Below are 27,606 nucleotides of genomic sequence, written 5' to 3' on the forward strand. Positions count from 1 at the left end.
CAGCCATCAGCAGTGCACCGGAGCACGCTCTGGCCCTGATCAGACACTGTTAGGGCTGCCGAGCTCCTCCCGAGGTTCCTCTGCTCCCTCACCCCGACTCTTTTTAAGCTATAATTGATTTTCAGGCACATGTTGTGTTTTCAGTAACCGTAACAAAAGGTGGAAGGGGGGAAAAGTGCGAGGGCACGTTCCTGTGCTCTGTCCCATCCCAAGCATCACCGTGGCCTTCCCGCCCGGCCATGGGATGGGTTTAGGGGGATTCAGCCTGGCAGTGCTGATGTCTAGGGGCTGCAGCATTTCCGTGGCCAGCAGCACTCGTCACCTCAGTGGCGGACTGCCAGGGGGTGGCACTGCAGAGGCTGATGCCAGGCAGGGAAAAAGCACAGACAAAAAGTGCGGGAGGCACAGCGATGGGCGCAGGGCCTTGTTGGGGAGGCTGCGGGCTCCGCTTGCTGCCGTCAGGCACTAAAACCAAAACCTTTTAATTAGTAATGGGAAAAGGCAAAACAGAGGTTAAAGAAGACGCAAAGGCTCAGGAGGAGCTGGAGGGAAAGCTTTCCAGCCCCAGAGCCTGCTCTGTGTTTAGAGGGGACCAGGTAAAAAATGGGGGAGCTCCCGTGCCCAAACTGCCATCCCGACACCATGGCAGCCGGCACACGTGCTGCCCTGAACAAATGTGTCCAAGCGCTCCCAAACCGCTCTGTGCTGCGCCCAGGCTCGCTCTGGAACCAATTAGGCGGCCAGGCAGAAGAGCCGTGTATTTCGATACCTAAGGAGCTGCTGTAAAACTCCTGACGCTGCTGTGTGGGGGAAATTGGGCTCTCACACACGACCGGGTCACGCCACGGCACCTGGGCCACGTGAGACGTGCAATTAGACATGACATGGTCACCAGGGACGCCCTGCCCTGCAAACATGACCCCCAGTGCACCTTCCTGCATTCCCCCAAATTAGCCCATTTTTTCTAGCTGTTTCATTAATAAAAAAATACCGTTGAAAAAAAATAAAAGCCCAGTGCAAAGCATAATCTTGCCCTCAGACCTGCCGGCAGAGCAGGGCAGGGCAGAGCGAGCTGCGCAGGGACGTCGATGCCGTGGTCCTGCTGGGTGCTCATCGGGCTGTTGGGTATCTGAAGGAGCAGATCCCCGCCTCCGAGCAGCCCTGAAGGAGCAGCTGAGCCCTGCGTACTGGACATGCATGGCTGGAAAGAGACGGAATAGTTCCCAGAGCCAACCAAGACATGCCACATAAGCAGTCGGTCCTATGTGTTGGGAAAATGCTGGCAGAGAAGCAAGGAAAATGAGAACTGGGACCCAGCTGCTGCAGGACGTGGGTGTGGAGCAGCACTGGCCGCGAGGCTCTGGGCTCTGCACCGCTCGGGCACAGTGGGGCAAAACTTCCCGGCGGGAGATGCCACTGACTTCGGCAGAGCTCTGCCGGGGACGGACTTGGCCCCAGCATGTCTGAGGGTTATTGTGTCTGCGTTCCCCCATGCACACACTGTCGAGATGCATTAACTTCCTTAAATGTACCAGTAAAACAACCGCTTCTGATGCACTTTAATGAACTTGTACAGTAGCCAACAAATTGTGCATCATATAAAACCCATTCTGCCTTATAGACTCTCTGGCTATTTTGTAATAACTGCAATTTGCTTCTGCTGAAGCAAGATAACCAGAGTTGAGAAGTCAGGCTTTGCAGAAACCTAAATATTTGATTTGGGGGGGGAGTGGGTGGGAGAAGGAAAAAAGGGGCCTCTGGGAGCTATTTATGGGGTCAAAATAACATGAGACCTGCTCTTCTCCTAGCATTTCCACCATCAAGGAAATGAAATACTGTGAGAAGACCAGCACTTGCATTATTTTGGCCCCATAAATGGCTCCCCGAGGCATTCGAAAGCCCGTGAAAAACAAACACAAATACAAATAAATGCTAATACTGGAAACGTAAATACTAAAACCTGCCCCCGTCCCTAGAGGAAACTACTCACAAAGTTCTGACTGACCAAAAAAAAAAAAAAAAAAAAAAACAGGAAAAAAGATGAAGGAGCAGCAACATCTGCTGAGGCCATGAGGAGCAAGTCACTTCAGGGGAGCCGGCAGCGGCCCTGACCTGCTTCTGATGCTAAGAGTCAGGGGCACCGCTGGCATCACCCAGGGTGCCAGAAGCATCAGGACTTGCAGGGCACAGGCTCTTTGAAGGCAGCAGCACCTACAGCCCTCCCTGCCATGCACATCGGCCCCTCGGCACCGGCACAGCACCGCTGCTGCTCGGGGCAGCGGCAAGCTAAAGGTGCGGCAGTGCACCTGCTGCTACCAGGCCGGGCCTACCATCGCTCTGCCGGCCAGGAGGCCGCGGCCTGCCTTCAGTGCCTGTTCTGTGGGACAAACTGGAAAGTGTTGTTAAAAAACACACACACAAGAAATGTTTATTTCTGTTAATATTCCTTATCACCACACTTGTAGCACCAAAGCCGCTCTCTGCCTGCCTAGGGCCCAGTGGTGGGTAGGAGCAGCGGCTCAGGGCTCCAAGGGACGCGGCGGGGCAGGCTGAGCATCCCGTCCCGTGGGGGCTGCTGTCTGTCCACTTCCAGAAAGCTCCAGGAACTGTCAAAGGACTTCATCAAATCTAGAAAGGTATAAAGTCCTGCCAAGCTTAAATGTGAAACCATTTTATATGGCACATTAATTCAATGCCTGAAGAAAATCTATATAGCCCTCTTTTGCCCGGAACACTCATAAATTATGCTGCCTTTCTTATTTGTGCTCTCGCTGTAGTGGTCCACTTGAAGCCATGGTATCTCCTTTATGTCTACTCAAAAATCTCCTCTCCACTGCATTATTTCTTCTAATGGTTTTTCCTTTCTCTCTGTTTGCCCTTCCCTACACCGGGCTGTTAAGTACAGTTTCAAAATATCCTCAAAACTCATTTGCTGGTGGAGCTGACCCTTTCCTCTACCTACTGAGCGCTGCACAAGCCCTGGCACAGCCCGGCGGAGCCGCAGCCGGGATAAGTGATACAATGACAGCAGCCTGATGTGTCAGGGCAGTGGGGAAGCGGCAGCAACTCTGAATACAAGAATTATTCTTCATCATCTCAAACTGTCACAACACATTACCCTCAAAGCTGCAGCTCGCTGAAGGAGTGACCCTGGACTGAATGGGAGAGTGCTCGGGGAAAGAACTAATTGTAGCCTTTTTTCACACGTCAGTCACTTTTCACAGCACCAAGCCTTTCAAGCTCAACTAATGTCAAGTTCCCTTTTCCTTTCTCTGTGCTGAGTATTTCTGATTTTTAAGGATGGCATTTTTGAAGGAACGAGGTCTCTGGCAAGGGAGGAGGGTGGGCAGGGGAGGGAAGGAAGCGTCAGAGCGAGCACGCATCCCAAAGTCTAGCAGACGCCTCACGACTCGTTAGGAATTACACAATTAACAAGTAGGAATGCAGGAAGCGGGGTAATGGCCAGCAAGGCTCGCGTCTCCTTGATTTCGTCGCTGTCATTCACCACAATTGTTCCAGGGAAGTTTTGGGGCTCCCCCACGAGCTGGGGCTGGTGGGCAGCAGCTTCCCTGGCCCCTCTGCCTCTCCCCAGCCACATTCCGAAGCAACAGCTCCAAGGCCAAAGGCAGAGCTGTGTTGTACAATCAAAGATAATTTCTGTCCTTCTTTCAGAGAAAACTCCCTGCAGACACGCTTCCCGAAACGACAGCCCACTCCACACTCCCAGACGAAGGCACGGGCCCTTCACGCCTCCTTCTCTTTATCCGAGACTGTAAAATACTTTGCAGCAAGGACTATTTTTTTACCCTTATATTTGCACAATGCCTATCACCGGGGTCTTGCAGAGCTGACTGGGGCTCCTGAGTGTTACTTATTAACTGTAATGAATAATAATTATGTAGCTTCTGCCATCTGGATTCCCATTCAAAAGGATCCTATATAAAGTGAACACTAAAAGGCAATTTATATTAACACAATGGAAGTCTTGAGGATCTCTTAAACTGTTTGTAATTTACACAACGCTCCCCAGTGAATGGATTAGTTAAACATTTTTATTTTACTGATTGCTACTGAGCGGAGCGGGACGTGCTCCCGCAGCGGAGCTCTCACTGGCCCCAGCCCCGTGGCTCCGTTCCCCTGCACACTGACATGCACTGCCACACGTATGCTCTCCATCTCTCCGTGTTTAGACAACAACCCAAACTCAGCTGGACATTTTTGGCTCTAGGACTGCATGAATGTTTACTACGAACACCACCAGTCCCCACTGGAGTCAGTGCTGCCACCTGGGACATGTGTGGCACAGCCCAAAGCAGAAAAGGGCTCAAAAACCGATGCGAAGTTATGTAACGAATTTCTGGTACACAGAAATACCTCTCCTAACACCAGGGCTCTAAAATTGCATTGCTGATAGTGCAATTGTAGGTTTTTCTTGGTTATCCCCTTTCCTACGACCCACAATTTTGTGAAGAAGGGAGCTCTGAGGGTAACACAGCTTGGCAGCCCTCAACAGCTGCATGGAGGCGAGGACCCAGACGCTGGCTCCGGCCCCAGTTCCGCACTGGGACCTGCACCCACCTGCAGACTTGGGTGTGCTGATAAGCAAAAATCTTTAATATTAAATCGTTTTGAAATGCAAGCACTGAATACTCTTTAATTTTTCTAATAAAAGTTCTTAATTTTTCTAGCCCTTTTAATTTGATATAGCTGAAAATAAATTTCTGGGCAAATGCATTTTTACAGTGCTCCTTTCCAAATTTCAAAGTCTTCATACATTACTGTAATGTTTAAAAATGAGTACAATTATTGTAACATTTAAAAGTCCATTAAATCTGCTCTCTGCCCCAAGCCCTGTGCTCAGCTCTCCCCACGTTTGGGTTTGGGCAGCTGGCAGGGACCAATTCCCTGCAATGCTTTGTGGGGCTGTGACAGACCTGCTCCAAAGATCTATTTTCTTTTTCTAAGCTCACAGATTTTTAACTCCATTCAAAAGAGGAAATGTAACACTATGGCATTTGAACACTGAAAATCAATCCCCATATTAAAAGCACTTCATCCTGCTGCATCTTTCAAAATGTTGAGACACCACACAAGCACCCACATTAAATTTTCAAAGTAAAGAAGACTTGCAAACACTGCCTGTACAACTCCTCCGAAATCAGAAGTCAGTGGCCTATGTAAAATATTAGTTACAGTCAAACTATCTTACAATAACTCTAATGCTGAATCCACATAGAATTCGTTAATGCGATGCACTTGGAAATGAAACCTGGCATCTCGGAAAAAAGGTGGCAGGATCTACCAAGGAGATGAGGAGGTACAGAAGGCAGGCTAGAGCCAGGGGATTGAAGACTGAGCCTTCTGAACATCAGAGCCCTTCAGAGACTGAAAATTTCATTTCTGGTGCCTTATTTCAATGCTGAGATGCCAAACGTCTAACACTTACAAAATTGGGAGGACATGTGAACTTACATAAATGACTAGATTTACTTCAAGCACGAAGAGATTGTTGAGATACAGACAAAACATTTTCATGCATGAACTTCTAAAGAATTTTGTCTCCCGAAAAATAAAAAAGCTTGTTTCTCATTTAAAAAGAGAAACCGAAAAGCTCCGCACAACTTGGTTCCATGCAGCATGAGGCCCAAGACTCTGGCGTCTTGCCAGGCTTGACTCTGAACATTTTATGGAAGGTTAAAAGTGCACTAGATAAAGGACTAGCATTTAGAGAGACAATATTCTTCATGATAGGCACTTTCACAATGACTGCAGTGCTTTTAAAAAATAATCTCAAGTTTCCTAGAGCTGTATATTTTTGCAAAGAGGTTTAGGATGTTTTCCTACATAAATGGCACTTCAGAAGGATGAGTTGCCGATTTCAGACAGTATGTGAAATTTCAAGAACTGGAACAGTCAAATGGTTACACAGAAAACAGATTTCTGTAGCCCATACGCATCATGCAAACCTACAACTCCATATGCATGATTTCCAGTATAATTTTAAAACGAATATGCAGATACGGTTACTTTAGTTAAAGGCATTCTCTCCTACCCCATCTTGAAAGTTTTACTGTGTTGCTAGCATAAATCCTATAATATACCTTAAATGTAATGCATGCTTTCCTGTGCAAGGCGGTGTGTATACAAATTTTTAATGTATTTAGGCAGAATTATCTTGTCTCTTCAGTTACGCAAGCAGCACATCTGTGTATATCAGACCAAAAGCATTTGCAGAGAAAACACTGTATTAAAATTCCTGGGTTTGGGCTCTCATTCTCAGGGTTATGGGAGTGCCTCAGCTTGCTCAACAGTGACCTCTCTGGCAGCCTCTGACTCCACAAAGAACAGAAATTAAATGCAATCTGTGTGTTCATGACACCTACCAGCTCCATAACGTGTGCTCCACTTTGTGTCCTACGCTACCCAGAGGCTTCTGGTCTTGCTCAGAAGTTCTGGAGGAGATATCCCTATTCTTGAAACCACCACGTCTACCCAAAGCAGGTCTAGACCCAAAATGTGGGCCTTCGCATGCCCTTTCCCATCAGCTCCACCGGACCTGGAGCCACCCATGGCCTTGGGGAGCAGGTCCTGGCCCAAAGGCTGCTGCAGCGAAGCCACCACGCACAGGGAGCGCTACCTTTGGCCTCCTCCACTCTTGCACCCAACCCAAAAATTGTAGCAAAAAAGCTGGGTATGGAAAAGCTGCCTGAACACCAACAGAACAAATGTGGTGGTGACCTCACGGTCTGGGCAGCGTTTCACTGATATGCTGAACAGGGGATCTGAGGCACGCCGAAACCTCAAAACTGCAACAAGTTCCTTTCATGTCTAAGACCTATTTTTTCCTCTCTTGTGATGTTGCCTTGGTTATTGGACCTCCTTAAAAATCCTGGTTTAGGAAGACAAGACAACCTGGGAGGAGGACTACTTCTGAGCTGAGTGGGCCTATGTGTGCATCTTGCATGTGTGTGGGGAGGATTGTATGCTTCTGACAGAAATGTATTGCTGAGTTCATTTTGAAAGTATAATATTACAAAGCAAAGTAATTCTGGCACAACTTCTAGTACATCTGACACAAAGTGGCCTCTCTGGCCAGCGAGGAAAGCTACCGAGAGGCTCTGAGCTGTCTTCCTGGTGCAGATTGATGCTGAGGAGGAAGCTAGAACGGACTGGAATTTGGGTTTGATTCAAAGGAAAAGTTGAAAGTTTGGGGGCAGCAGATGCTCAGCTGGTCCAAATCAGAAAATTTTCGCTGAAGTGCACGCAGCCACACAAAATGAAGTCACCCGGGTTCAGCCCTGTCTGCTCATCTAAATGCTTCAAGGCTCTTGAATCTGAAAAGCTCAGGTGGAAATCTATCGAGCAGAGGTTTCCTCCTTTCATCTCCGCTGAGCTAGTTTTAGTGTCATTGAGAAACTCCAAACACACCCCAGTAATTCCAGTTCCAAACTGAACTTATTTGGCCTATTTAGTCAGTTATTTCAAAGATGATGTTGTCATCGCTGCTTTAAGCAGACCCATTTTCTAAACACAGACCTAATTTTCTGAAGCACTCAGAGCTTGCCATAGTTCTCTTGCAATCAAGTCTGTACCTGGACTGGGTGTTAACTGGGCCTGGAAAACAACAGGCCAACCTCGGGGGCTCGCTCGCTTGCGGGATTGGTTGAGGCTCTGAATACACTCTGTCTTATTTATATAGCTCCAAATTCTGATGTTAGACATAAATATGAAAGAGCCTTGATAAAAGTGACATCTGAAGCTTAATTTGGCCTTTTGTTGAGGGAGTTGTTTGGCACAGCAGTTTGCATTCGTTCCCATGGAACCAGAAGGCAGTTGAAAAAAGTAACTGGGACTTTTTCCCTTTTAAAAATTTGTATTTTAAAACTGTTCCAAGTATTGATTCTAAGTCACTTTGCCTTTTTAGTCACACTGTTACAAGCACTGTCAAATGCGTGAATGAGCTGCAGCCTACGGACAAGCACGTAGCAGAGGATAACTCTTGTGTGAAATCTCAGAGACCTAATGGCAAACCAAGGCATTCCTCTAGCCACATCCCACATGAAAGGCAATTTAAATCATTTCAAGCTGTTCAGATTCTGCCTTGTACTTGGGCATCTGTCGGAAAAGGTAATACCACTACCTGCTCTTCATGTTGTATTCCTTCGCATAGTTTTCACTCATTTTGATGGGTGACCAGCCATGTTTCCAAAAGGTGAACTAAACAAGTGACAAGACTGGCAAAATATAATCCAAATACATATTTTTTAAAGGTGCTGATAAAACCAACCCTGACTGAAAGCAAAAAAAGCATGATTTCAGGTTAGGGACCTGTCCCTGTACAGCACATCTATCCACTGTTGCCTCCATGGCTGCAGATAAAGGGAGGAAGGCTGCCAGGTTAATTGTGATTATTGCTGCCAAACCTCATTTCCACTGACAGCCTGGCCTCAGTGAGGGAGCACCCAGTGGGAGTAGCTGCTCAGCGAGGCAGGAGATAACCCCCATGGGAAAGCCGTGCCCTGGCTTAGGAGAAAGTCAGAAGAGTCTCAGGGAGGGGAGCTGCAAGCATCTCACAGCACACTGCATGGGACTGCTTCTGGTCCCCCAGCATGGGGCTATCTGCATCTGGTTGGGAAACCACCACTGTTCCCATCCTGCTCACCTGTATCAGGGTGTTCCCATCCCTGGCCACCCATGCTCCTCACTCTGTGCTGCGCCAGCGAGCCCAAGCAGAGGGACCGGGGCTGGTCCTGGCTGCTGCCTCTGCCAGCACCTTCCTGCCCGTGGCCTTCCCAGAAAAACATATTTGGGAACAGTCAGAGAAGTGATACTGACCCTTTGTCTTTCACAACACCATCAGCTTTTGATGTAAACACAGAGTTCATGTGTTGGGTAGATACTAAGAAAGTCACTGACCAAGGAAATAACAAATAAATACCAAAAAAAAAAAAAAGGATGGTATTTTAGCTGTGGGGATGCTCTTGGAAAATGGGATAAAATGTCTCTCACGGAAAAAGGCAGTAAACAGTTTACATCCTGGAAACAGCCATTCTGCAGAGTGGGTGGCTTTGTGGCGCATCAGGCCGTGGTTGCCACCAGCCAGCGTTAGACACTTACCGGTTTGGTATTTTTTCAGAACAGCAAATGGTTGCTCGAAAAGTTCATCCACTTACCACCTATTCCTGTCTGCATGGAAAACTAATTCCTTCATCGCTGGGATGCGGGACAGACCGCATTCAAAGCTGCTCCCTGCCCATGACGGGAAATACCTGGGAGAAATCTCAGAGACTCTTGCTAATGTCTGAGAAACACGAAGCGAAGACTAAAAGCCAGCTAGCAACAAAAGCACAACCACCTTGCCTGAAGTGGCAGGAATGAAACACAGAATATAAACACTAGAAGTAGGGAAAAAGCTATTTACATGTTTTAGAAGTTTTAATCTTTTTCTAAAGTAGCTCACGCATTACCAGGGATGCAATTACCAATGATGTAATTCAAGAGGGCACCGGCAGAAACAGAGAAAAGCAGCTAGTCTACTATCTTTTTGTCTCCACTTTGTGCCTCAATATCTTCTTTGTGAAAGAACACCTAACTTTTTATATAACACCATTTTTTTCCCAAACCAATACACTTTTGGAGGGTTCTTTCTAAAATTAGTTGCATGAAACTCTGCAGGAGTCCTAAACACATTCCGCTTCTGCCGGGCAGTAGCACCGATGGTTTCTCCATTTGCAAAATGCTTCCAACTGATTTGCAATTTTTCTTGCTATTAGTATTTTTTGTGTGTGTGTCAGACATAAAATATTTAGCAATAACAAACAGAGTAGGATGAAAACTGCCGCAGCTTGAGAAGTGAGCTCAGGATATGATTCCTCCTCACCGGATGCCTGGAAGATGTCACTGAAATTCTCTCTCTCTCAGTGCAACCCGTGTGGAGCCAATATGAACTCCCAGCAAAGTGCTTAAAAACCCATTATTTATAATAACTGTTAAATGATGAGACATTGTTTACCCAGATCGCAAGATAAATTCTCACTTACAGAATGCTTGCCTGACCGTCCTGAACGTCATCTGGTTTTTATTTAAATGCAAAATGTAATTAGGCTCCCAATAACACAGCAGAAGAATTCAATAAGATAGGGCTTTTCACTTACAGTTTAATATTAACATTTTCCCATAAATGTTAATGAATAAAAGTCTACTGTTTTATATATTATCCATGGTGGGGAGACAGCAGGCTAAGAATGGAAGGAAAGATAATATTTCCATACCACAAATTACGATACCTTCCTCAAGGAGAGCTAAGCATTCCCAGCATTGCCATGGACTGGCCCCAGCACCGCTTGCCCCTGGGTGCAGTCACCAAACCTGGCCCCACAAGACATGCCCCGGAAAGTGGCAGCACTGGTATGAAAGGTGCTTCCCCAGCAGAAATCCCCCCACAACCTTTTCTTTTCACCTCTTCCTCGCTGCCTCTCCCTGCTTCCCGCATTCTGTCTGCCCATCTCCACTAAACAAGCATCAGATAGCCAACAACATAGCTGTTAAGCAAGGATACGGCCCCAAACCCTGATATCCTTAGACTCCAACGTGGATGGCAAGGCTAGATTATCACAAAAATCAGGTTACCGTTTGTCTGATATTCTGTTAGAGAAATGCAGGGGGGTGACAAGAGGCGATGGCAGGACTGCAGACTGCAGTATGATGACAGGAAATGATAGGGCATCCGAACGGATGGAAGCAGGCCTTCAAAGTTGCGGAGGTGGCACTTCAGGGGCCCATCGAAGGACTTCTGCCTCCTGAAGCCAAGCATGAGGAGCAGATCCAGGGCCTCTGCGACTGACAGGACTAAAAGCTGCAGGGCCGAAGGGCTGGCTCAGGCTGGAACATTTTAATTGCTTCAGCTTTTGACCTGCCATTTATTGATGGGAATTTTGCTGTGTTAATGTGTGTTTTGCTGTCTGGTGACTCATACTTCATTGTATCTCTCTAATAAGAAGTGTTCATTTAACAGCTCAACTACTTAACAATTTATTGCATAAATGGTTTTCCATTCTCCAGCCTCCTCTCCTGTCTCCCCTGATGAGGGCAATGCATAGTTTATGAGAGCTTTGCAATGACTTTGGCCATCTTCCCTTCAAAATCAAAGGAACAGGAGATGCCCTCGGCATCAGCGTGATGTTAATGCTCAACACTGGCAGGAAGGGGAGTCGGCAGATTGGCCGTGTGTCATTTTAAGATAACGAACTGCTCAAACCTTCAAAGAGTTAATGCCAGACGTGTGGCAGATCTGCACTATATAGCAACAGAAAGGGGAGCAGAGTTAGGCTAACCATCCAGGACAGTGGGACCCCAGCTGGGGTCAGGCAGCCCGCCTGGCGCACACCTCCCAGCGCAGTGTGCCCCGCGTCACGACCATGTCTGTGGCTCATCTGCAACTTGAGGTCACGGGAGTAGCACGTACAGTGACTTCAGGTCACTTTGGCATCCCCAGCGCTCAGATGACAAAATTGAAGCAGACACCGAGGGGCACAAAGGCAGCAGCTGAGCTGAGCGGAGACATGCACCTTCCCCTGGCTAGGCTTTAGGACCAAGCGCCAGCCAGTGCTGCACACAACTACAATAATTCCCATAAAAATTAGTGAAATACCCCCAGCCTCGCTCTGAAAGGTTCTCTGGGTCTGCTGGGTTTGGGAGGACAGAGAGGAACTGCCTCATCTTTATTCTGCCATCACGTCAGCAGCTGCAACAAGTTTGGGCTCACAAAACAGCTGTAAAAATACCAGTCCTGTTTCAAATGGTAGGAGATGAGGGCTCTTACTAAGAAATATATGCTTGCCATAAGCTGTATGCTACATAAAAATACCATGTGAAGACTCCAAAAGGAATAACAAGGTAATTATAGAAATTAGAGATGGAAAAATCCTATACGGCTGTTTCGCCGCCTGCACCCTGCTCAGTGCAGGATTACTCAGTGTGGGACATGCCTCAGAACTCTGGCTTTTAAAGGGAACATTTAATAAACATTGAGAAATGTTTCTAAATATTTAGAAAACTCAAACCAACGGACTTCCACGCCAAGCTGTACAAACAGAAAATCAATTTAGAAAACTGTTAAAAATCAACAGCTTTTGCATGCACCAAAATACATTTCTCTGAATAGCAAGCATCACCTCATGTGCGTGATATTGCAAACAGTGCTGTTAGGATGCTGAGCCCTTTGCAGAATCAGGCCTAAATGAATACCTACCGTGGCTGTGGCTGTCCTCTTGTTCCTGTTGAAATCAATAGCAGAAGCCTCTGTGATGCAAAAAGCCTAATGCTTTACAAGGTACTCAGCAAAACAATCAAATGTGAGCAAAACCAAGCTAGACAGAAGGGAGCTTCACATTTTCCTGTGAAATGCCGGAGTATTGCAGTAGGAAAATTAATTTGCTAAATCATTACGAAGAAAAACCACAAACCAAACCAAACCAAAACCCAACATAATAACAAATCTCTAAGGAGAAGGGGAATTGTTTCTCTGTTAACTACTTGGAGACAAAGCACTGGAAGAAAAATGTCCAGTTCCAATAATGTCATAACCTGATTATAGCCTGCACAGAAGAGCTAAAACACTTGCAGAACAATGAGTAAGAAATTAAGTTTTGAATTGAGTGCTGGCCCTATCTTGTGTCGCTTCTTTATATTCTAGTAGAAAGGACACTGCTGAGCTCATTTCATATACAGCACCCTGAGATGCCTGGATGCAGACATCATTTAGTCATCTCATATATGTTTCTCCCCATTTCTTTCTCCAGGAGGAATGACAAATCTAGAAATGTGACTGCACTTTGTTTTATTATGATATTGATTTTTCTGCAAAGGGAAAGTGCATTTATCCTCCAGGTCTGTGTGCTGGCAAGAAAGGGTTAACAAAATGTTTATCACAAAGCTGGCTTCAGAGTTGAAAGTAATGTGATCAGTAATGAATTTTGTGTTACATTAGGTTGTATAAATGGACAGACAAGCGCAGACAACAAGTGGCCAGGAGTCGGGGCTAATCTAATGATGTAAAAATAGAGACAGCACCAATTATACTTGGGGCCAGCTCAGAGCTCCTGCAGGGACTGCAAATGAATAGGTACAAATCAAATTACTGACTAATAGACGCACTACAAGAGAGGGCAGTCAATGCTAAATACATTAGGGCCTTGTGACCTCTCTGCTCTGAACAGCAGAATCCTAAATTTGACTTAAAAAAAAATCAAAGAAACTCTTGTTCATTTAAGGGGAGAAATAGAACAATGTTATTTGTGAAATGATTTGAAACACTTAGATATTTTTTGAGTTTTGTTCCTCTACAACCAGGTTATGTGTGTAACCCTTTGAAAAATGACAGAGGGTTTGCTTTTAAAACAAGGAGAAACACTCTTTGTGCAAAAGTTAAGACCTGAGAACAATACAGTTATGTTACATACCAAAACATTTCAAAGCCATGTGCCTCTTTGTGGTGATGTTTTTTACTGCTACTTCACCGGCTGTTTCTGTATCAAAAATAAAATATTTCTTAAAAAGTGTCTTGATTTAATAAGAAGAAAGAGAAAAGGAATCTCCCCACACCACAATTGATAGTAAGTAAATGCAGTTGACCAACTTGTTAGCAAATGGTAGAAAGTCAGAATTGTCTCTTAGTATCAGTACGCCCTTTAGAAACATCAGCAGGCTTTTTCTATGAGCAGCAGTGAACCTAAATTCACACCAGAGACATTTGTGGTTACAGCATTCATCCCCCCTCCCCCTTAAGCAATGTCTGACCTGGAAGAAATTCCACTGAAAGCCCCAGCCGGTTGTTCGGTTCTGAGGGAAGGGCCCGCTTGGTGCGGCTGGCTGCCCCAGCCCAGGCTGAGAAGTGGAAAACAGTCCAGGTCTGGAGACCTGACGAACAGTTTGGGAGTTAAAATGCACTTGGTGGGTCTGGCGGGCTGCTGGGTGGGGCTGCTGTGTTTTGGGCAGGGCTGAAGAGAAAGAGAAGCCCAGGCTTTAGGGCTCAATGCCCTCAGCAGGATGGCTGCACTGGCCAGACACACGCATGCTTCCTGTGCGGGGCGGCCGTGCTGCTGCATCTTGCACGTGAGAAATGACTCGTGTAACCACGTTAAAATGTGTGCACTGTGAACGCTGCTCTTCTTCCCCAGCACTTCAAAAATGGCGGCTCCTAAAGAGCCCTGGATTTTCATTTTTTTTAAGAGTATCATCCAAATAAACCTTTTGTAGGAAGAACATTGAGCTCTTAGACTTAATTGAGGGGGTAATTTAATCTCTGACCCTGGCATAAATATTCTGAAAGTTCAAAGGCTGCTTTTAGCATCAATGTTATTTGATATGCCAGTGTGTTTGCTGCCCGAGCTGATTTTGCACTGAACCTATGCAGAAATCTCTTTGCAGAAATGCTCTTCAGAGGGAAAACCAATTGATCTGTGTTCTTGTATTCCTAGACCCCATGACCAAGTCAGGATTAAGACCAGTTGAGGAGAGAGAGCGGAAAAAATCTTAGAAAAATTAAAAGGAAGAGAAAGGAAAAGGAGAAAGGAAGGAAGGAAAGGTACCAATCGAAGCTCTGAGTCTATACAGGGCTAATCCTATTCCTGAAACTAAATGCACAGGTACATTTATGTTCACGTGGCTGCTCATCTCTCAACACTGTTTAGGATCACTGATGTTTTCTCTTTTGGAAGGGTTTTTCTTGCGCAGGACCAGCAGGCCCCTGCTCTTTCTCCCTCCCATCCAACCTGAGGCAGGCACGCAGGAGACCACGTGACTTCACTGCTCATCATGAACTTCACGTTTAGACCCAAACCACAAATTTCACATAAATATTTCAAAATCTTCCCCTTGCTAAGCTCAGAGGTGTCAAGACCCGTGTGAGGCTCAGGCCGCGGTAACCATCTGACAGCCAGATGCAGCGCTCGGCCTTGTGTGGAGGCCAGAAGCCAAACGGGCCTAAACACGGATCCCAGCGCCTCGGACGGGCTATCCCCTAACAGCACCTCTAATTAGCTCCTCTTACTTACACCCCATTAATAAGGTTAGAGTTTGCTTCAACTTATGAGCTTCCTTCATTGCATTATGAGTTTGCTGATGACATTTGGAAGGAATCCAGAAGGTTCCTACCCAGGCCTGTGCAGGGCTCTGCTGCGTTCGCACCTCTGCTGCCACTGACTTTCCACTGCTGGTAGCTGACAGAGTGTGCAGGAGTTTTGAGAGAAAATGAGATTTTTTTCTGTTGTTTAACTGAAACTTTATAAAGGGATTTAAAGACCTTGCTTTAAATTCTATAGCAACTCTTCAAAACTCATGGGTTTTATTGACCACAATGGTGCCGTAATTGCATCTTTCCCTGTTCAGAACTAATAACAAGGGTTCTGAGATGCAAAATCTGTGGGGTGCTCTGCAGTTTTTAATATAGGCTCCTAGTGTAAGTTCTTAAGTATTCCTGAAACAGGAATAGATAGAGAAAAGATGTTATTTTGCTCCATAAACTGCAGTATAAACTGAGCCATCATAAAGTACTGGATTTCATGATGGATTAAAAAAAAAGGATACACACCCACAAAATGAAATCCTACTCTTGAATATCCCCAGAACAGTTCCACCACTTATAAAACATAGCAGCCGTGTGGATTTGGGTATGATTTGTCAAAGTGAATCAGATATGAATATAAGTGCAATATTCAGGCAGCCAAAGAAATGGTAAGAGAGAGGATGCAGCAGATGGGCATGAACAGGGATCTTCTCCTGCACGCTGCATCCTGCATTTCCACTGCAGCCCTGACTCCTGGGGCACTGCATCCGCCAAGCTCCTTCTGGAAGAAAAAACAGGGGTCTGACAGTTGCACCAGCATATTGCTTACCTTGACAGAGTAACCTGAACAGTGATACTTACTTATTTTATATACTGACAGTTCTCCCTTGGAAACTTGTGTGTTGTGTTAGTCTCCTGAAGAATAAATCTACTGTGCTGTCACTGTGCTATGTGCTTTATAGTAATAAACCTGAAGAGATGTAGAGAATGGGTTTTGATTTGCTAAACCAAGTGACGGGCGAGCGTGAGGCTGTACCTAGATTTAACACGGAGCTAGACCTTTCACCCAGGTTGAAGCAGCAGGAGATGCTGGGATGAACTCCCCAGAGTAGAGAGTATTTCTTCTTAGGGCTGTACATGCACAGCTGCAAGGTTTCATGCTCCCTTTTACTGCTCTGGAGTCAGTAACTCCTTTATGGGGCTGACTGGCAGATCTGCTGGTTTTCTTTAAGGCCAGCTTACATTTTAGGTGGATGTGGTTGGGGGCCTAATGAATTTGGATACCCGGGATGTACGCAGATCATCCCATGCTATATCTCTGAGGGAAGAAACCACATCAGCAGCACGGTGCTTGTGCCCTCCTCAGCCTAGAAGTAACAGGCGGGGAGCGCAAGAGGAATCTGACTCGTGGAGTTCAGCACATGAACTCCTATGGCATAGAAATTGGGGTCACAGAAATTGTCTTCTATTGGTGTATTTCAGAACACATCCTCTCAACTAGACTGTAGAGGCTTGGCTTCATATTACAGACTGCTTTTCAATATTATGCCTAGAAATGACCAAAGTGCATTTGAAAGCTTAAAAAATGTACTTGTTGAAGGACTACATAAATCAGAGCATTTACTGATTACAGTATTTTGGAGGGAAAGAGTTCTAGCCTGGGCTGGCAATTTGTGTGTGTACAGTTTGAGTGAGTCAGAGAGATTTGTCACAGTTTCATAAATCACAATACTAGCTTTGCTTTTGTTTTGAAAATGCAATGTGAAGCTCCAGCACATACTTAGAAACTATATTGAAAATGTAAATACTGTAGCTGCTTGAAAACAAAGCTTTGCAAGGAAGAGAGGTCATTGACCACTAAATTTCTGTGAGCAGACCTTCCATTTTTTTTTTTCAGTTAGAATTTGACAGAAACTGAAACAGCAAAAACATCTTTTTGCATCTTTGCCAATTTACGCCTTCTTTGGAATTAAATGTGTATTTAGGCTGACAGCTTATGTACAGCAGACTCCACTTAAGATAGACATGGGTCGTCTGGATAATTGGATAACAAGGAGAAAAGCTGGTTTCCCAATCAAGTCAACTAGCTGGATGACTGGAGTTATCATTTAGGTCAGAAGGAAAGTAGATTTTTGGGGGGTCATTTTCCAGACCTGGTTCTTCTCCCATCCACTGTCCGACAGCCCTTGGCAACCAGCCGGAGTCAGAGATGGACAAGACCCATCAGGCCATCTAATTCCCCTTCTTTGCAAAGGCTGCATTATTCCTCATGATTTTCTTGTCCTCCACTTTGACGTTTCCTACACAACCAACTTTCAGGTGATTTCTGCCACTGCCACTACCTTGAACCACTGAACAAGTGAGGTGTTGCTAACCCAGCTTTGCAATGCAATGAGGTAGGTAAGGAACAAAGATACCATTAGTATCTACTTCCCAAAGTGGTCTGTGTACTATGAGCATGCGCTTCCTCTGCACTACTTTCGCATATCAGCCCTGATTACTATATAAATCTATGTGTCAGCTATGTCCTAACAGTTAAGGTATTAAAAGAATCTATTTATCTCTTGCCATTAAGTGCATGTCAGGCCCAGTTGAGCACTTTGATAAAGTCTCACTGTCCATCTACTGCCCATTTTTTCTTTGTCCACGTTGTGGACATGAGCATTACACAGGCACATACCTCCACATTCAGAGTTAGAAATTTCATTGTTGCATGTTTTGGTTTAAAAAAGACTTTATAAATTTCATTAAATCTGTAAAATGTGCTTAAGGACTTAAAAAGAATTAAAAGAGCACAGACAAGGGTTAAAGGTATGCGTGACTTCAAGCTAAAGTAAGTCATTTTAGGATTATTAGAGTGAGGTTTATAAATTACATAATTTGAGTCCAATGCAGAATTATAATTACTGTCTTTGGAAACAGCACCAACATAGAAATCAACTATCAACAAGCAAATTTATGGTGTCTTTTCTGCTAAGCTCCTTGCTATCATTTCATTGAGATGAGGGAGTGGAAGGGAATCCAAGGAAGGAAGAGCTAGCCTAGAAAACAATGTTTTTCAAAGATGAATTCAATTCAGCCTGGGTTTGTTAAGATGTAAGTGGTTTGGGGGGGGGAAGTTAAAACTATCCTACTTGTTACGAGCCAACAAAGATGCCTCTTCTTTGAAGCATTGGTAATGTACCTCCAAACTTATCTTTTCCCATTTATTAACCAGCAGACAGATGCTAGAGCTTTAACGTGATCCGCAGTTTGACAAATGGCTGGCTGGCAGCCTGCCGTGAGTGCAGCCACGCATGTTGTAGCAAGCACTGGTCGACTCCCTAGGCAAGAGCAGTTTTCCAGGTATCATTTGAGTAGGAGAGGACTTTTTATGGGCATCTGGTAAGAAGAACAGTTCAAGAGCTGTTAGGGGATGGAAGTGGAAAGGGCATCAGAGTTCACAGCCTTATCACTAGGTTTTCTCTGCTGCACCGAGTCATCACATGTCCAAATCCTGAGAATAAAGTATGTAAGTGATAGAGAGAATCCCACGACAGGCAGAAAAACACAGAGCACAATGACAGTGTGAGCAGGCTAGTGGGATGGGGTGGGCTGGGTCAACGCTCATGTTACTCACTACTGTGTGATAGTGCTTAGATTTGCTGCTTTGAGATGGCATCTATCTTACACTCACGATGAAGATTTATGGGTCTAGAGTAAAAGCAGGGAGAAATCTCTTTGGATACATTTTTGCTGAGTGATGGTGTCTCTGGAAATAGTCCCCTTCTGTCTTTACACCTGAAGCGTTTTGAGCCTAACCTTATGGCAAAGAAGTCGGCACTCACTGGTATCAGCTGGTGAAAATGGAAAGAAAATATAAACTCTCTGACTGTGACAAAGTTCTTCGTTTACAGTATAATATAAAGGCTCTGGGACAGTGAGTCACCTCAACACGGCATGTCTAGATGGCTTCAGCTTTCAGAGAAATTATTCCCTTCATCTTTCCTCTGAAGCACATGAGGAGAGCTGACCCATCCGAGAAAGTGAACCGAAGTTCCAAAGTTCATTCTGTCACAGTATGGGTCAATAATTGATGAAATAAGTGTGTTTTTGCATTTTCACAGCCTGTTTTTCCATCTTCACTGCCCTTTGCAAACACGAGCTTATCAAACTCCGCCCCTGCAATGTGAGGCATCTCTATCCCCATTGCAGTGATGCAGCAGTCATGGGCATGTTAAGAGGCTTGTCCAAGGCAATAAACTGCTGAAAATTTGCACCAGATCTGTAACCGAGACTCTTACTTAGTGTTCAGCCAACCTCTTTCTGTTAATACTGAGTCTCAAGTCATCCCATGACTCCACTTTTTTCAGGAGTAGCAAATCAGAGGAAAGACAGTTTGAGAGATGGCAAGTTGGGGTATGAAAGGTGCTTCTGCACCATTTGGCAGCTTGGTTATTGCTACTTGTACCTACATAAAGGAGCTTAAGCTGCTGATTTTCAACCTTCTCCTCCAGCTGGTGGGAGGTAGTAACAGCGTGGTGACCTGCTGCAGCTTACCTGCTCTGTAATAACCCTTCTGCAAAGCACGGGGGCAAGCCCTGATGGGAAAGTGCTCAACTCTTTTCTAGCTGGGGAGGCACAGAGCTGGGAGAGCTCAGAGCAGCACAAGGCCCTCAGCAATACGAGGACCACAGTGAAAGGAAGAGCAGCTTCTACTCTCTGCAACGTTTCTGTAATGCCACTAGGCTGACATACCCCTGTGTTACTGCTCAAGTTCCTCCTTTTTTCCTTCCCAGGCATCTTGCCAGAAGAGTGACAAGTGAGCTGGCAGCTGATGTTAGAAGTGACCATGCCTATTAGCTGCTGGTCGCAACACAAATGATGCACAGATCAAAGATGGGCCTAGACCTTTTACTAGAAGGCGTTTTTAAAGCAAGCCAAAATTAATGGGAGACAATAAAACCACAATAACTGAGCTTTAACATTTCTGAACATCTCCTAGCACTGGGCCCCTTCTGAGCAGCATAATCTCTGACGTGCTATTCCATTTACTTAAACAGATGATATAATTTATCAATATAATGGACACTGATGAAGATAGATTAATTTGGATTATAGAACCAGCGTTTCACAGTGGCTCTATTCAGGACACAAAATTAGGATGTGTGTGATTATGACATTGTTTGGATCAGTGTGGGCAAGGGCAGCAATCTGCACATAGACTCAGATGCTCCCGAGTTGGCAGGGAAGGGATGAAAGTCCTTATCACAGTACTATGGTAAGGGAGCTTCAAAAGCCAGCATTTTTCTTCGAGTTGCTTTAGGCTTCCCTGACTATGTTTATGTGACCTACCGATATTTTCTTTTTAAAAATGACTTTTCTCACACTAAGTGAGACCCCCATAAAAGTTGATTAATCACAGAGGTAGTGTGCAGAGGAAAGGAGAAGCAAAACTTAAAAAATAAAAATAAAAAATAAAAATCACCATTGGGTGAGATGTACGTGATCTCTGATCACACCTCTTCTTTGTACCTGTTCCTGATCCCACTATGTCCCTGCTGGGGGATTCGCACATCGCATCGGCCAGGCGCTCCCGGAGGCCCTCGTCAGTGTGCTCCATGGAAGACATGTGGCGGAGACCGAAGTTCTCGGGCCAGCTCCCACACACCTCCAGCAAGGTCACGCTCCGGTCAAAGGCACCTTCAACAAACAAACGGGAGATGTTCGGGAGAGCCTGGGACCATATGATATCATTTATTACATTTGAAAGAAAGAAGGCCTTGCATTTTGAGCTCCTGAAAAGCTAATTTTAGCACATTAGTTGAAACGTTGGCGTTAATAGCACAGTAGGAGCAAGCAGAGAGGCCCAGGTACTTAGCAGCTTTATGCAAAAATGTTAAATTAGAAATACAGACCCAAGTCTGGTCTCACACTAGTGAGAGCTGGGAGAGGCTTTGCTGAAATCAGCGTAATGACACTGATATAAGTGACAAAACAATCAGGAACTGTAACATTAAAAAACCTGCACAGGTTATTAAGTACGTTAGAGGACCGGAAATTAGTTTTAAAGTCGATTTGCCTTTCACTGCTTTGCTGTTGAGCACTCCCTCCCCTTCTCCATCCTGGACAATGGAAACAGTCACATTGTTTTGTCCTTGCTACTGGCCACAAACTGCAGCTAGTGTACCTTTCCTGCTCTTGTGCAGGGAAGTGCAACAGTGTGATATGCTGGTGAGAAAAGGACAGCTTGCTTACTTTCTGCTTTGTGTTCAAAGTACGTTTACTGAAGGAAAAAAGTGAGCCCTTCTTCCAGCCTAGATATGTGGATTTTCTGTCCCTGTACGGTGAAATTTTACCTGCAACTTGAGCTAACAGAGACTCTTTCATCAGCAGTGCTTTGCTGAGGATGCTGGCTATGATGACAGAGTGCACGTACCTACAAAAGATACTGAAAGTAATTCCTTAGCTTACAGTTATTACCTCATTCACAACAGTATACGATGTTCTGCTGAATACAAAGATTAGATTCTGAATTCAAGATCACTTCAAAGTACAAATTAAAATTATTCTACTTTATTATACAGCAAGTCTTCTGCAAAGGCTTACTTAAATCATTCCCACTTGGAACAAGATTACAGTTATGCTTTGTTGCTTCAAGCACATACCATTTACTCAACTATTAGGTAACTGAATATGCAGCATTTATTGTGCCTGGTTTCTGCCAGCCTGCAGAGGGGAAAAAATGCAAATGCCAATGTTTCTCAAAGTTAAAAGTACATGAAACACGTCCTTGTTATCAGGCCTTTGGTTTTCCCCTTTGATCAGCCGTCAGAAACTATCTACACTTGTACTCTGTGACTGTACAGCTTCACAGCACACTCTCTGCCACTGACAGGTGGTAATAGAAAGGGTGAGAGACCAAGCCCTGCGGCAGGCGTCCCTTCCTCTGATAACGTCCAAAGTACTGGGTGATAACCGTTAGTAAACACTCGGGCAGCCGGTTAATCCATACATCAGCAAAGAGGGGCAGATAATTTTGAACTCTAATGGCATGGACAAAAGCACAAGGGCTGGCATTCAGGGATTTATATGGGCTGCAATGGTGACTTCTGGCTCCTGAATTTCATCAGCGCGCACAACTTTGATTTATCTCTTTGCCTGGCTGCAGAGTAGATTCCTGGCACTAGAAAACCATCAACACTAAAATGGACCTCTACAAAATGGGACCATGGCTCTTGTGTGATACACGCACTTGAACTCTGGATGAATCCCAGTTTGAACCGAGAGGAGGAATGACCAAATATTTCAACTTTTTAATGGGTCTTTGGATTTATAAGGTTACTTCAGTCTACTTATTTGTTTTAAGGCAAGGGTTCTTGAAGCTTGTTTGAGAAAATGCAGTGAGGAGGCTAAGTAATTTCTATTATGTTTCGGTCTCTGCAACATTTCCACGTTGTCAACTATCCTAACTGCAGGAGGAAAAGCGAAATTTGGTCTTTTTTGAAAGTTTCTTTTTCAAGTCATCCTTCGTGGGATTTCCTGAGGCCCTGAGATCCCCACTCTGCTTATACTCTAGGACTGAAACACCGGTTTCAGTCATTTACCCTATGGCTGTTCATGTCCCTGGAGAGCTACCGGGGGGCTTCTAAACCCACACCCACAAAGCCCAGCGTGGCAGCGGGGTGACCGCAAGCTCCCACGGATTCGCACTGCTGTGCCAGAAATGCCAAGGAGAAATCTCTTCTTTGCTAGGGTCTGCTCTTATTTTGAAAGTGAGAAATGGGAGCATTTCTGCTCCTATAAGCAGACATATGAATAATAAGGCAAATGGCTTTTGAAGCTCTGCCAAGATGACTGCATACGTGTACAAGGAGAAACTTCATAAGAGTGCTGGTCTCTGGTTCCAGAGATACTTGAGTGAGAGCAAAGGAGACAAGTGTAGCGTTACCTCTGCAATCAGGGCCAGGAGCTGCCAAAACTTCTTAGCAGCAACGTGTGAGGTGCGAGTGTTAATGTAAATGCAGGTTAGAGGGATTAACTGCACAGAAAGCTTTCTCGTAAAAAACTGAAAGGCTGGTGAAGCTCTAGTTTTTATCTTTCCTCCCTTTTGACTCCTTTTGCATGTTACAAGCACACATCTGGCAATACGATTCCTGTCCAGGCACCCAGCGATGATTCACCAGCCATGACCGTACCACGCAGGCATCACTGCGTAACCAGCTGTGGGGCAGAGATGGGATCTGCACCATCAGGTATTGTCCTGGAGTCCACCAATTCCTCCCTATTTCAATATATACATTTATTAAATTGGTTGTAACCTAGGTTACACAGAGCGTGTGGGGAGAAAATGTGACCTTGCTTAAGAGAGGCAGGTCCTTTGGTACCACAAAGCCCAAACCACTGGCTCTGTACCTCTCTGATGTAAAGAAAAGAAAAAAAAAAAAAGCTGCTTCAGGAAGAACAAGAGCGATTGTCGTGGCCCTTCCTCGTCTTCTTGCTGCTGCATTGACAGACAGCAGATGTATCGGAGAAAAACCATTTTCTCAAGGCAGAATGAAGTCCTGGGTATTTTTATGCCTTGGAAAAATTCTTCTGTGAAGTGCATGAAACCACAGCCAGGCTGGTGACTCCCCAGTAGCCTTTGGGTGCTTTGTCCTACATACATCATTACCAAATGCACAAGAGTTAATGGCATTAAATTTAAACTGATAGCAGCTAACCGTATCTTTGCTATTTATTAAATTGTAATCTCTTTTTCTGTCCGCCTTGCTCTCTCTCTTCGCCAGTCCTAGCATCTCAGTTGATAACGTATCGAATTTCTCATCGTCGGCCAGAGAGAAGTTTACAAATACATCTCAGAGCAGTGTCCTGCTCCGAACGCCCCAACCCCAAAGCTGGAGCAGCAGCGCCGTAGCAGCACGACAGAGGAAGCCTCCTGCCGATCCCAAGGATTACTGAGGGGCTGAGAGAAGGCAGGCGTTGCTGGGTGCGTTCTCTGATAAACTGCTGAAATCTTACTGACAGCCACGAATGTAAGACCTTGACGTGTGAAATCCAGCCTTCCTTCTGTCCCCCAGACCTGCCACAGCTCCTCTGATGGTGGAACAGGTTCCACCTATAAGGAGCAATTACTGCAGAAACAACTCCAAAAGAAAATTGGGTATTATTTTAGCCAAGCAATTACTAGTGAAATCCTGGTGAAACCTCACTGAAGTCACTTAAAAAAATCCTGGCGACTAACTTGTGTCAATATTTCATCCTGCAGCACGGTGCTTTCAAGCTAGCAGAATGTTTCCTTCTCCCCTTATTTACTGAAGATGAAACTGGGTGGAAATTAAGACCATCAGCCTGCTTTGTACGATGCCCAAGCTCCATCCCAGATCCACTGCGCTACAAATACAAAACAAAGTCAAATCAAACCAAATGGAACAAGCAGAAACCTTGGCTTGAACATCTAGGTCGAAAGTGCTTTGTGTTGCAATTCCAGCGTGTTTAGCTTTCTACCGCCCCAGACACTCCAAGCTAATTCTGCTCCACACGCAGCATTTTCCTATTAAAACCAATTTTCTCCTGATACCGATCTCCCACTTCTGGCCTTCCACTGACATTTGCCTCCCGAGGAGAACTGCCCTTTCCTCCTGCTGCTGCCGGGCAGCACAGGATTAGGCTCTGCGTCCTTCTGCCTCACGCTGCTCGCGTTTTGCTAATGGCAAAGGCTTCTGCCATTACTCATACCAAACTACCTTGCTTAGAAACACAGAATTTGTCTTCAGCGTTGCAATTGTTTCAAGGCTTTTAATATAAAAGGAAAATAAATTCTACAGAAGGAAAGAAAAACACCCAAACCTTGGAAATGTCCTTTCCTTTCACAGCTAGCCCTACCGACCGAAGACCGAGAAAACCAGAGAAGGTTATTTTCTCTGAAAAATCTAGTACTAAAAAGTATTTTTACAAAATATTTTAATGCTTCTAGTATGTTATTTTTCTAAGTCAAAATAGCCAAGCTAAATCTTTCACCATAGCCCTTTAATTCGAAAGCCAGGGGAAATTTTTTTCATTAAACCTCTGGACGGCTTTGTTTAAAGTATGAAATCAAGTAGCTCCATTTCCTGTCTTCTAAGGAACAGTAAATCAAAAAGAGTACGTTCTCCAAAAATACAGTAATGGTTCTATTAAAGAGCTTGACAGTTTTGAGCCTCACCTTGCATATTGCAACATACGTGTGAGCAAAAATAACAGAGTAAATAGTAAAGGAAACGGCCTGCCAATTTTAACCAACAAAAGATGCATCCTTCTTGGGAAGGAGCCGTGGGCTCGACCCAGGCTGCTCTCCGGGAGGGGCAGGCCCTGGGGGAGATGGAGGTGGTGTTGGAAGGAGCAGAAGGGCTGCCTGTGCCCATGCTGCTGCCTGTGCCCACGCCGCTCCTGCTGGGGCCATTTAGGAAGCAGGAGGGGATGCTGAAGGGAGCCCCGGGCCCGCCTGGACCTAAGGCACCAGAACTGCGGTGCCAGCGTGACCACGCTGCCCAGAACAGCCTGGGCTGGGAGCGAGAACCCCATGGGTGTGTTAAGAACGAGCACATGGAAATTCCTCGCCCCAAGTAGTCAGTCAAATTATAACATACTCCGTTTAAATATTAATGGTTGAACTTTCCTACAGGGTTTGCCAATTCACTTCCATGCTATAACCTCATTACTCCAGGGGGAAAGCTGCAAAGCAGCAGCACCAAGCGCTCGCCCTTGGGGGAGCTGCGCAGATTCCTCTCTTGGTTGGGGAGGACGCGGCTTTACCCCACCTGCCACTCGCTGGGCTTCTGGACGTGCCCATGCTCAGATGCTGGCCTCTGATGGCCAGATCGCACACCTCCTTCCCATCCTGATGCGGGATGTGCCCCTCAGCTGACAAAACTCACCTGTGCTCGGCTCTGAGCTGGGGCTGTGAGTGCCAGCAGTGCCCTGGGAAACGATGGCAGAGGCTGCAGCCTTTGCAAGTAACTCTATTTCCCTGTCATCTTCCCTCCCACAGTGTTTCTTTTTTTCCAGAATCGCTCACTTCTGCTATAAACAGGACATTACTCACCAGCTCTGTATCCTGTGAGTGCATTTAATTAATGGCGGCTTCAACCGGGGTGCCCGGTCCCACAGGCAGCGAACACTTTCAAATCCCTTTGAACTTTTGGATAAGCGAGGCTGCCGTGGCCGAGAGGTTCCTGCGTGCCTCCTCAGCGCACGGCAGACTTGCAAACGAAAATGCTGCTTATTCCTCTGTAATTGTTTCTAAATGAGCTCGAGGCAAGCATGAAGGGGCCGGGAGGAGTGAGCCCGGCGGCAGCAATGGATTGCAATGGGCAGGATTGTCCCAGTGCTGCGGTGGGAGCTCGGCGGTTCCCTGGGGGCCGTCTTGCCCTCCTCCTCCTCCCCACTGCCCAGCCACAGCCATCTCCTTCCCCCCTGCGCAAAGGGTTAACCACGGGCCGGGGAGAAGTGGTTCAGATGCCTAGGAACATGGCCAGCGATCACAGCAATCGTGAAGGCTTTCAAATGTGAGGGAGGTTGCAATTTTCAGAGCTGGAACAGTGAGATATTTTTATAAATACATAAATCTTTTCAAGGAAAAACAAATATAGAGGAAAGAATGTAAACATTATTGTAAAATGCATAATAAAATGTCTGCTGTTTGTTAATTTTGCTCCTTATTATCCAGTCTTTCTCTACCTCCGATGTTGAAACATTTGCCTTTTTTTTTAAACTCCCTTATTCATTTAAAAATAGTTTCCTGCATGTTATATGAATAAGCAAAACCTAAGGTCCTAAATCCAGGAGAACTTTGAAGTATGAAACCCACGGTCTATGGGAACTATGTTTTCATTAATCAAAGTAGATGTTTCTAAAGCCATCAGATTTATCATGACTGGATTTCATATGTGAAACCCAATATACACACAGACATACACTGCTTGTCCTTTTGGATTAGTTTTGACCTTTTACTCTCCTTTCTGAAGGATCTGCCTTTCCTCAGAGCAAGGCTGCCCTGTTTTACCACTGCATCAGCCAAAGGAGCCTTGACAAAGTACGTTTTCAACTTTCAGCTTTCTACGTCTGAGTATGAGTCTGGGCTAAGGTCAAAATATAAATGATTAAGTATATTTATTAAACCCTGCCTTCGCCTCGAATGCTCCCTAAGACTCTGCTCCATGCCAGCCCAAGGGGTGCTGCAACCAGCCCGTGGCCGCACACCCGGCCACCAAACGAGGGACCCGCACGGCACCGACCCTGCTCCGCCACCAAGACCCAGGCTAGCAAAAGCTGAGCAGAGCCACTCAAAGCACCCGCGCATCGCAGATGGCTCCTGCACACGTGGCCGAGCTCCTGGCTTCCCGAAAGGCACGGGGGTTAGCGAAAGGACAAGGGAGAGAGCCCTGATGGTTTGGAAACAGGAGGCGGGATGTGACATCTATCCAAGGCAGGACTTCTAAGATAAAATGCAAAAAATGTGCATTTAGTGTCATCGGGGATATTTATGGTGCAGTTTTGCAGTACCAGAAGCACCGGCCCTTGCT

At 45.5% G+C, this 27,606-nt stretch overlaps 1 protein-coding gene across 1 annotated transcript in view; it reads right to left on the reverse strand.

The window, feature by feature from the left end:
• The window catches only part of BCAS3 (BCAS3 microtubule associated cell migration factor), a 357,048-nt gene that overhangs the window by 2,463 nt on the left and 326,979 nt on the right, over positions 1-27,606 (reverse strand). Inside the window, 2 exon segments of the mRNA XM_040532922.1 lie at positions 13,461-13,526; positions 20,579-20,746. Of these exon segments, the coding sequence (XP_040388856.1) occupies positions 13,461-13,526; positions 20,579-20,746 (234 nt within the window).

Source organism: Cygnus olor, chromosome 20 (assembly GCF_009769625.2).
Source record: "Cygnus olor isolate bCygOlo1 chromosome 20, bCygOlo1.pri.v2, whole genome shotgun sequence".
Taxonomy (NCBI): Eukaryota; Metazoa; Chordata; class Aves; order Anseriformes; family Anatidae; genus Cygnus; species Cygnus olor.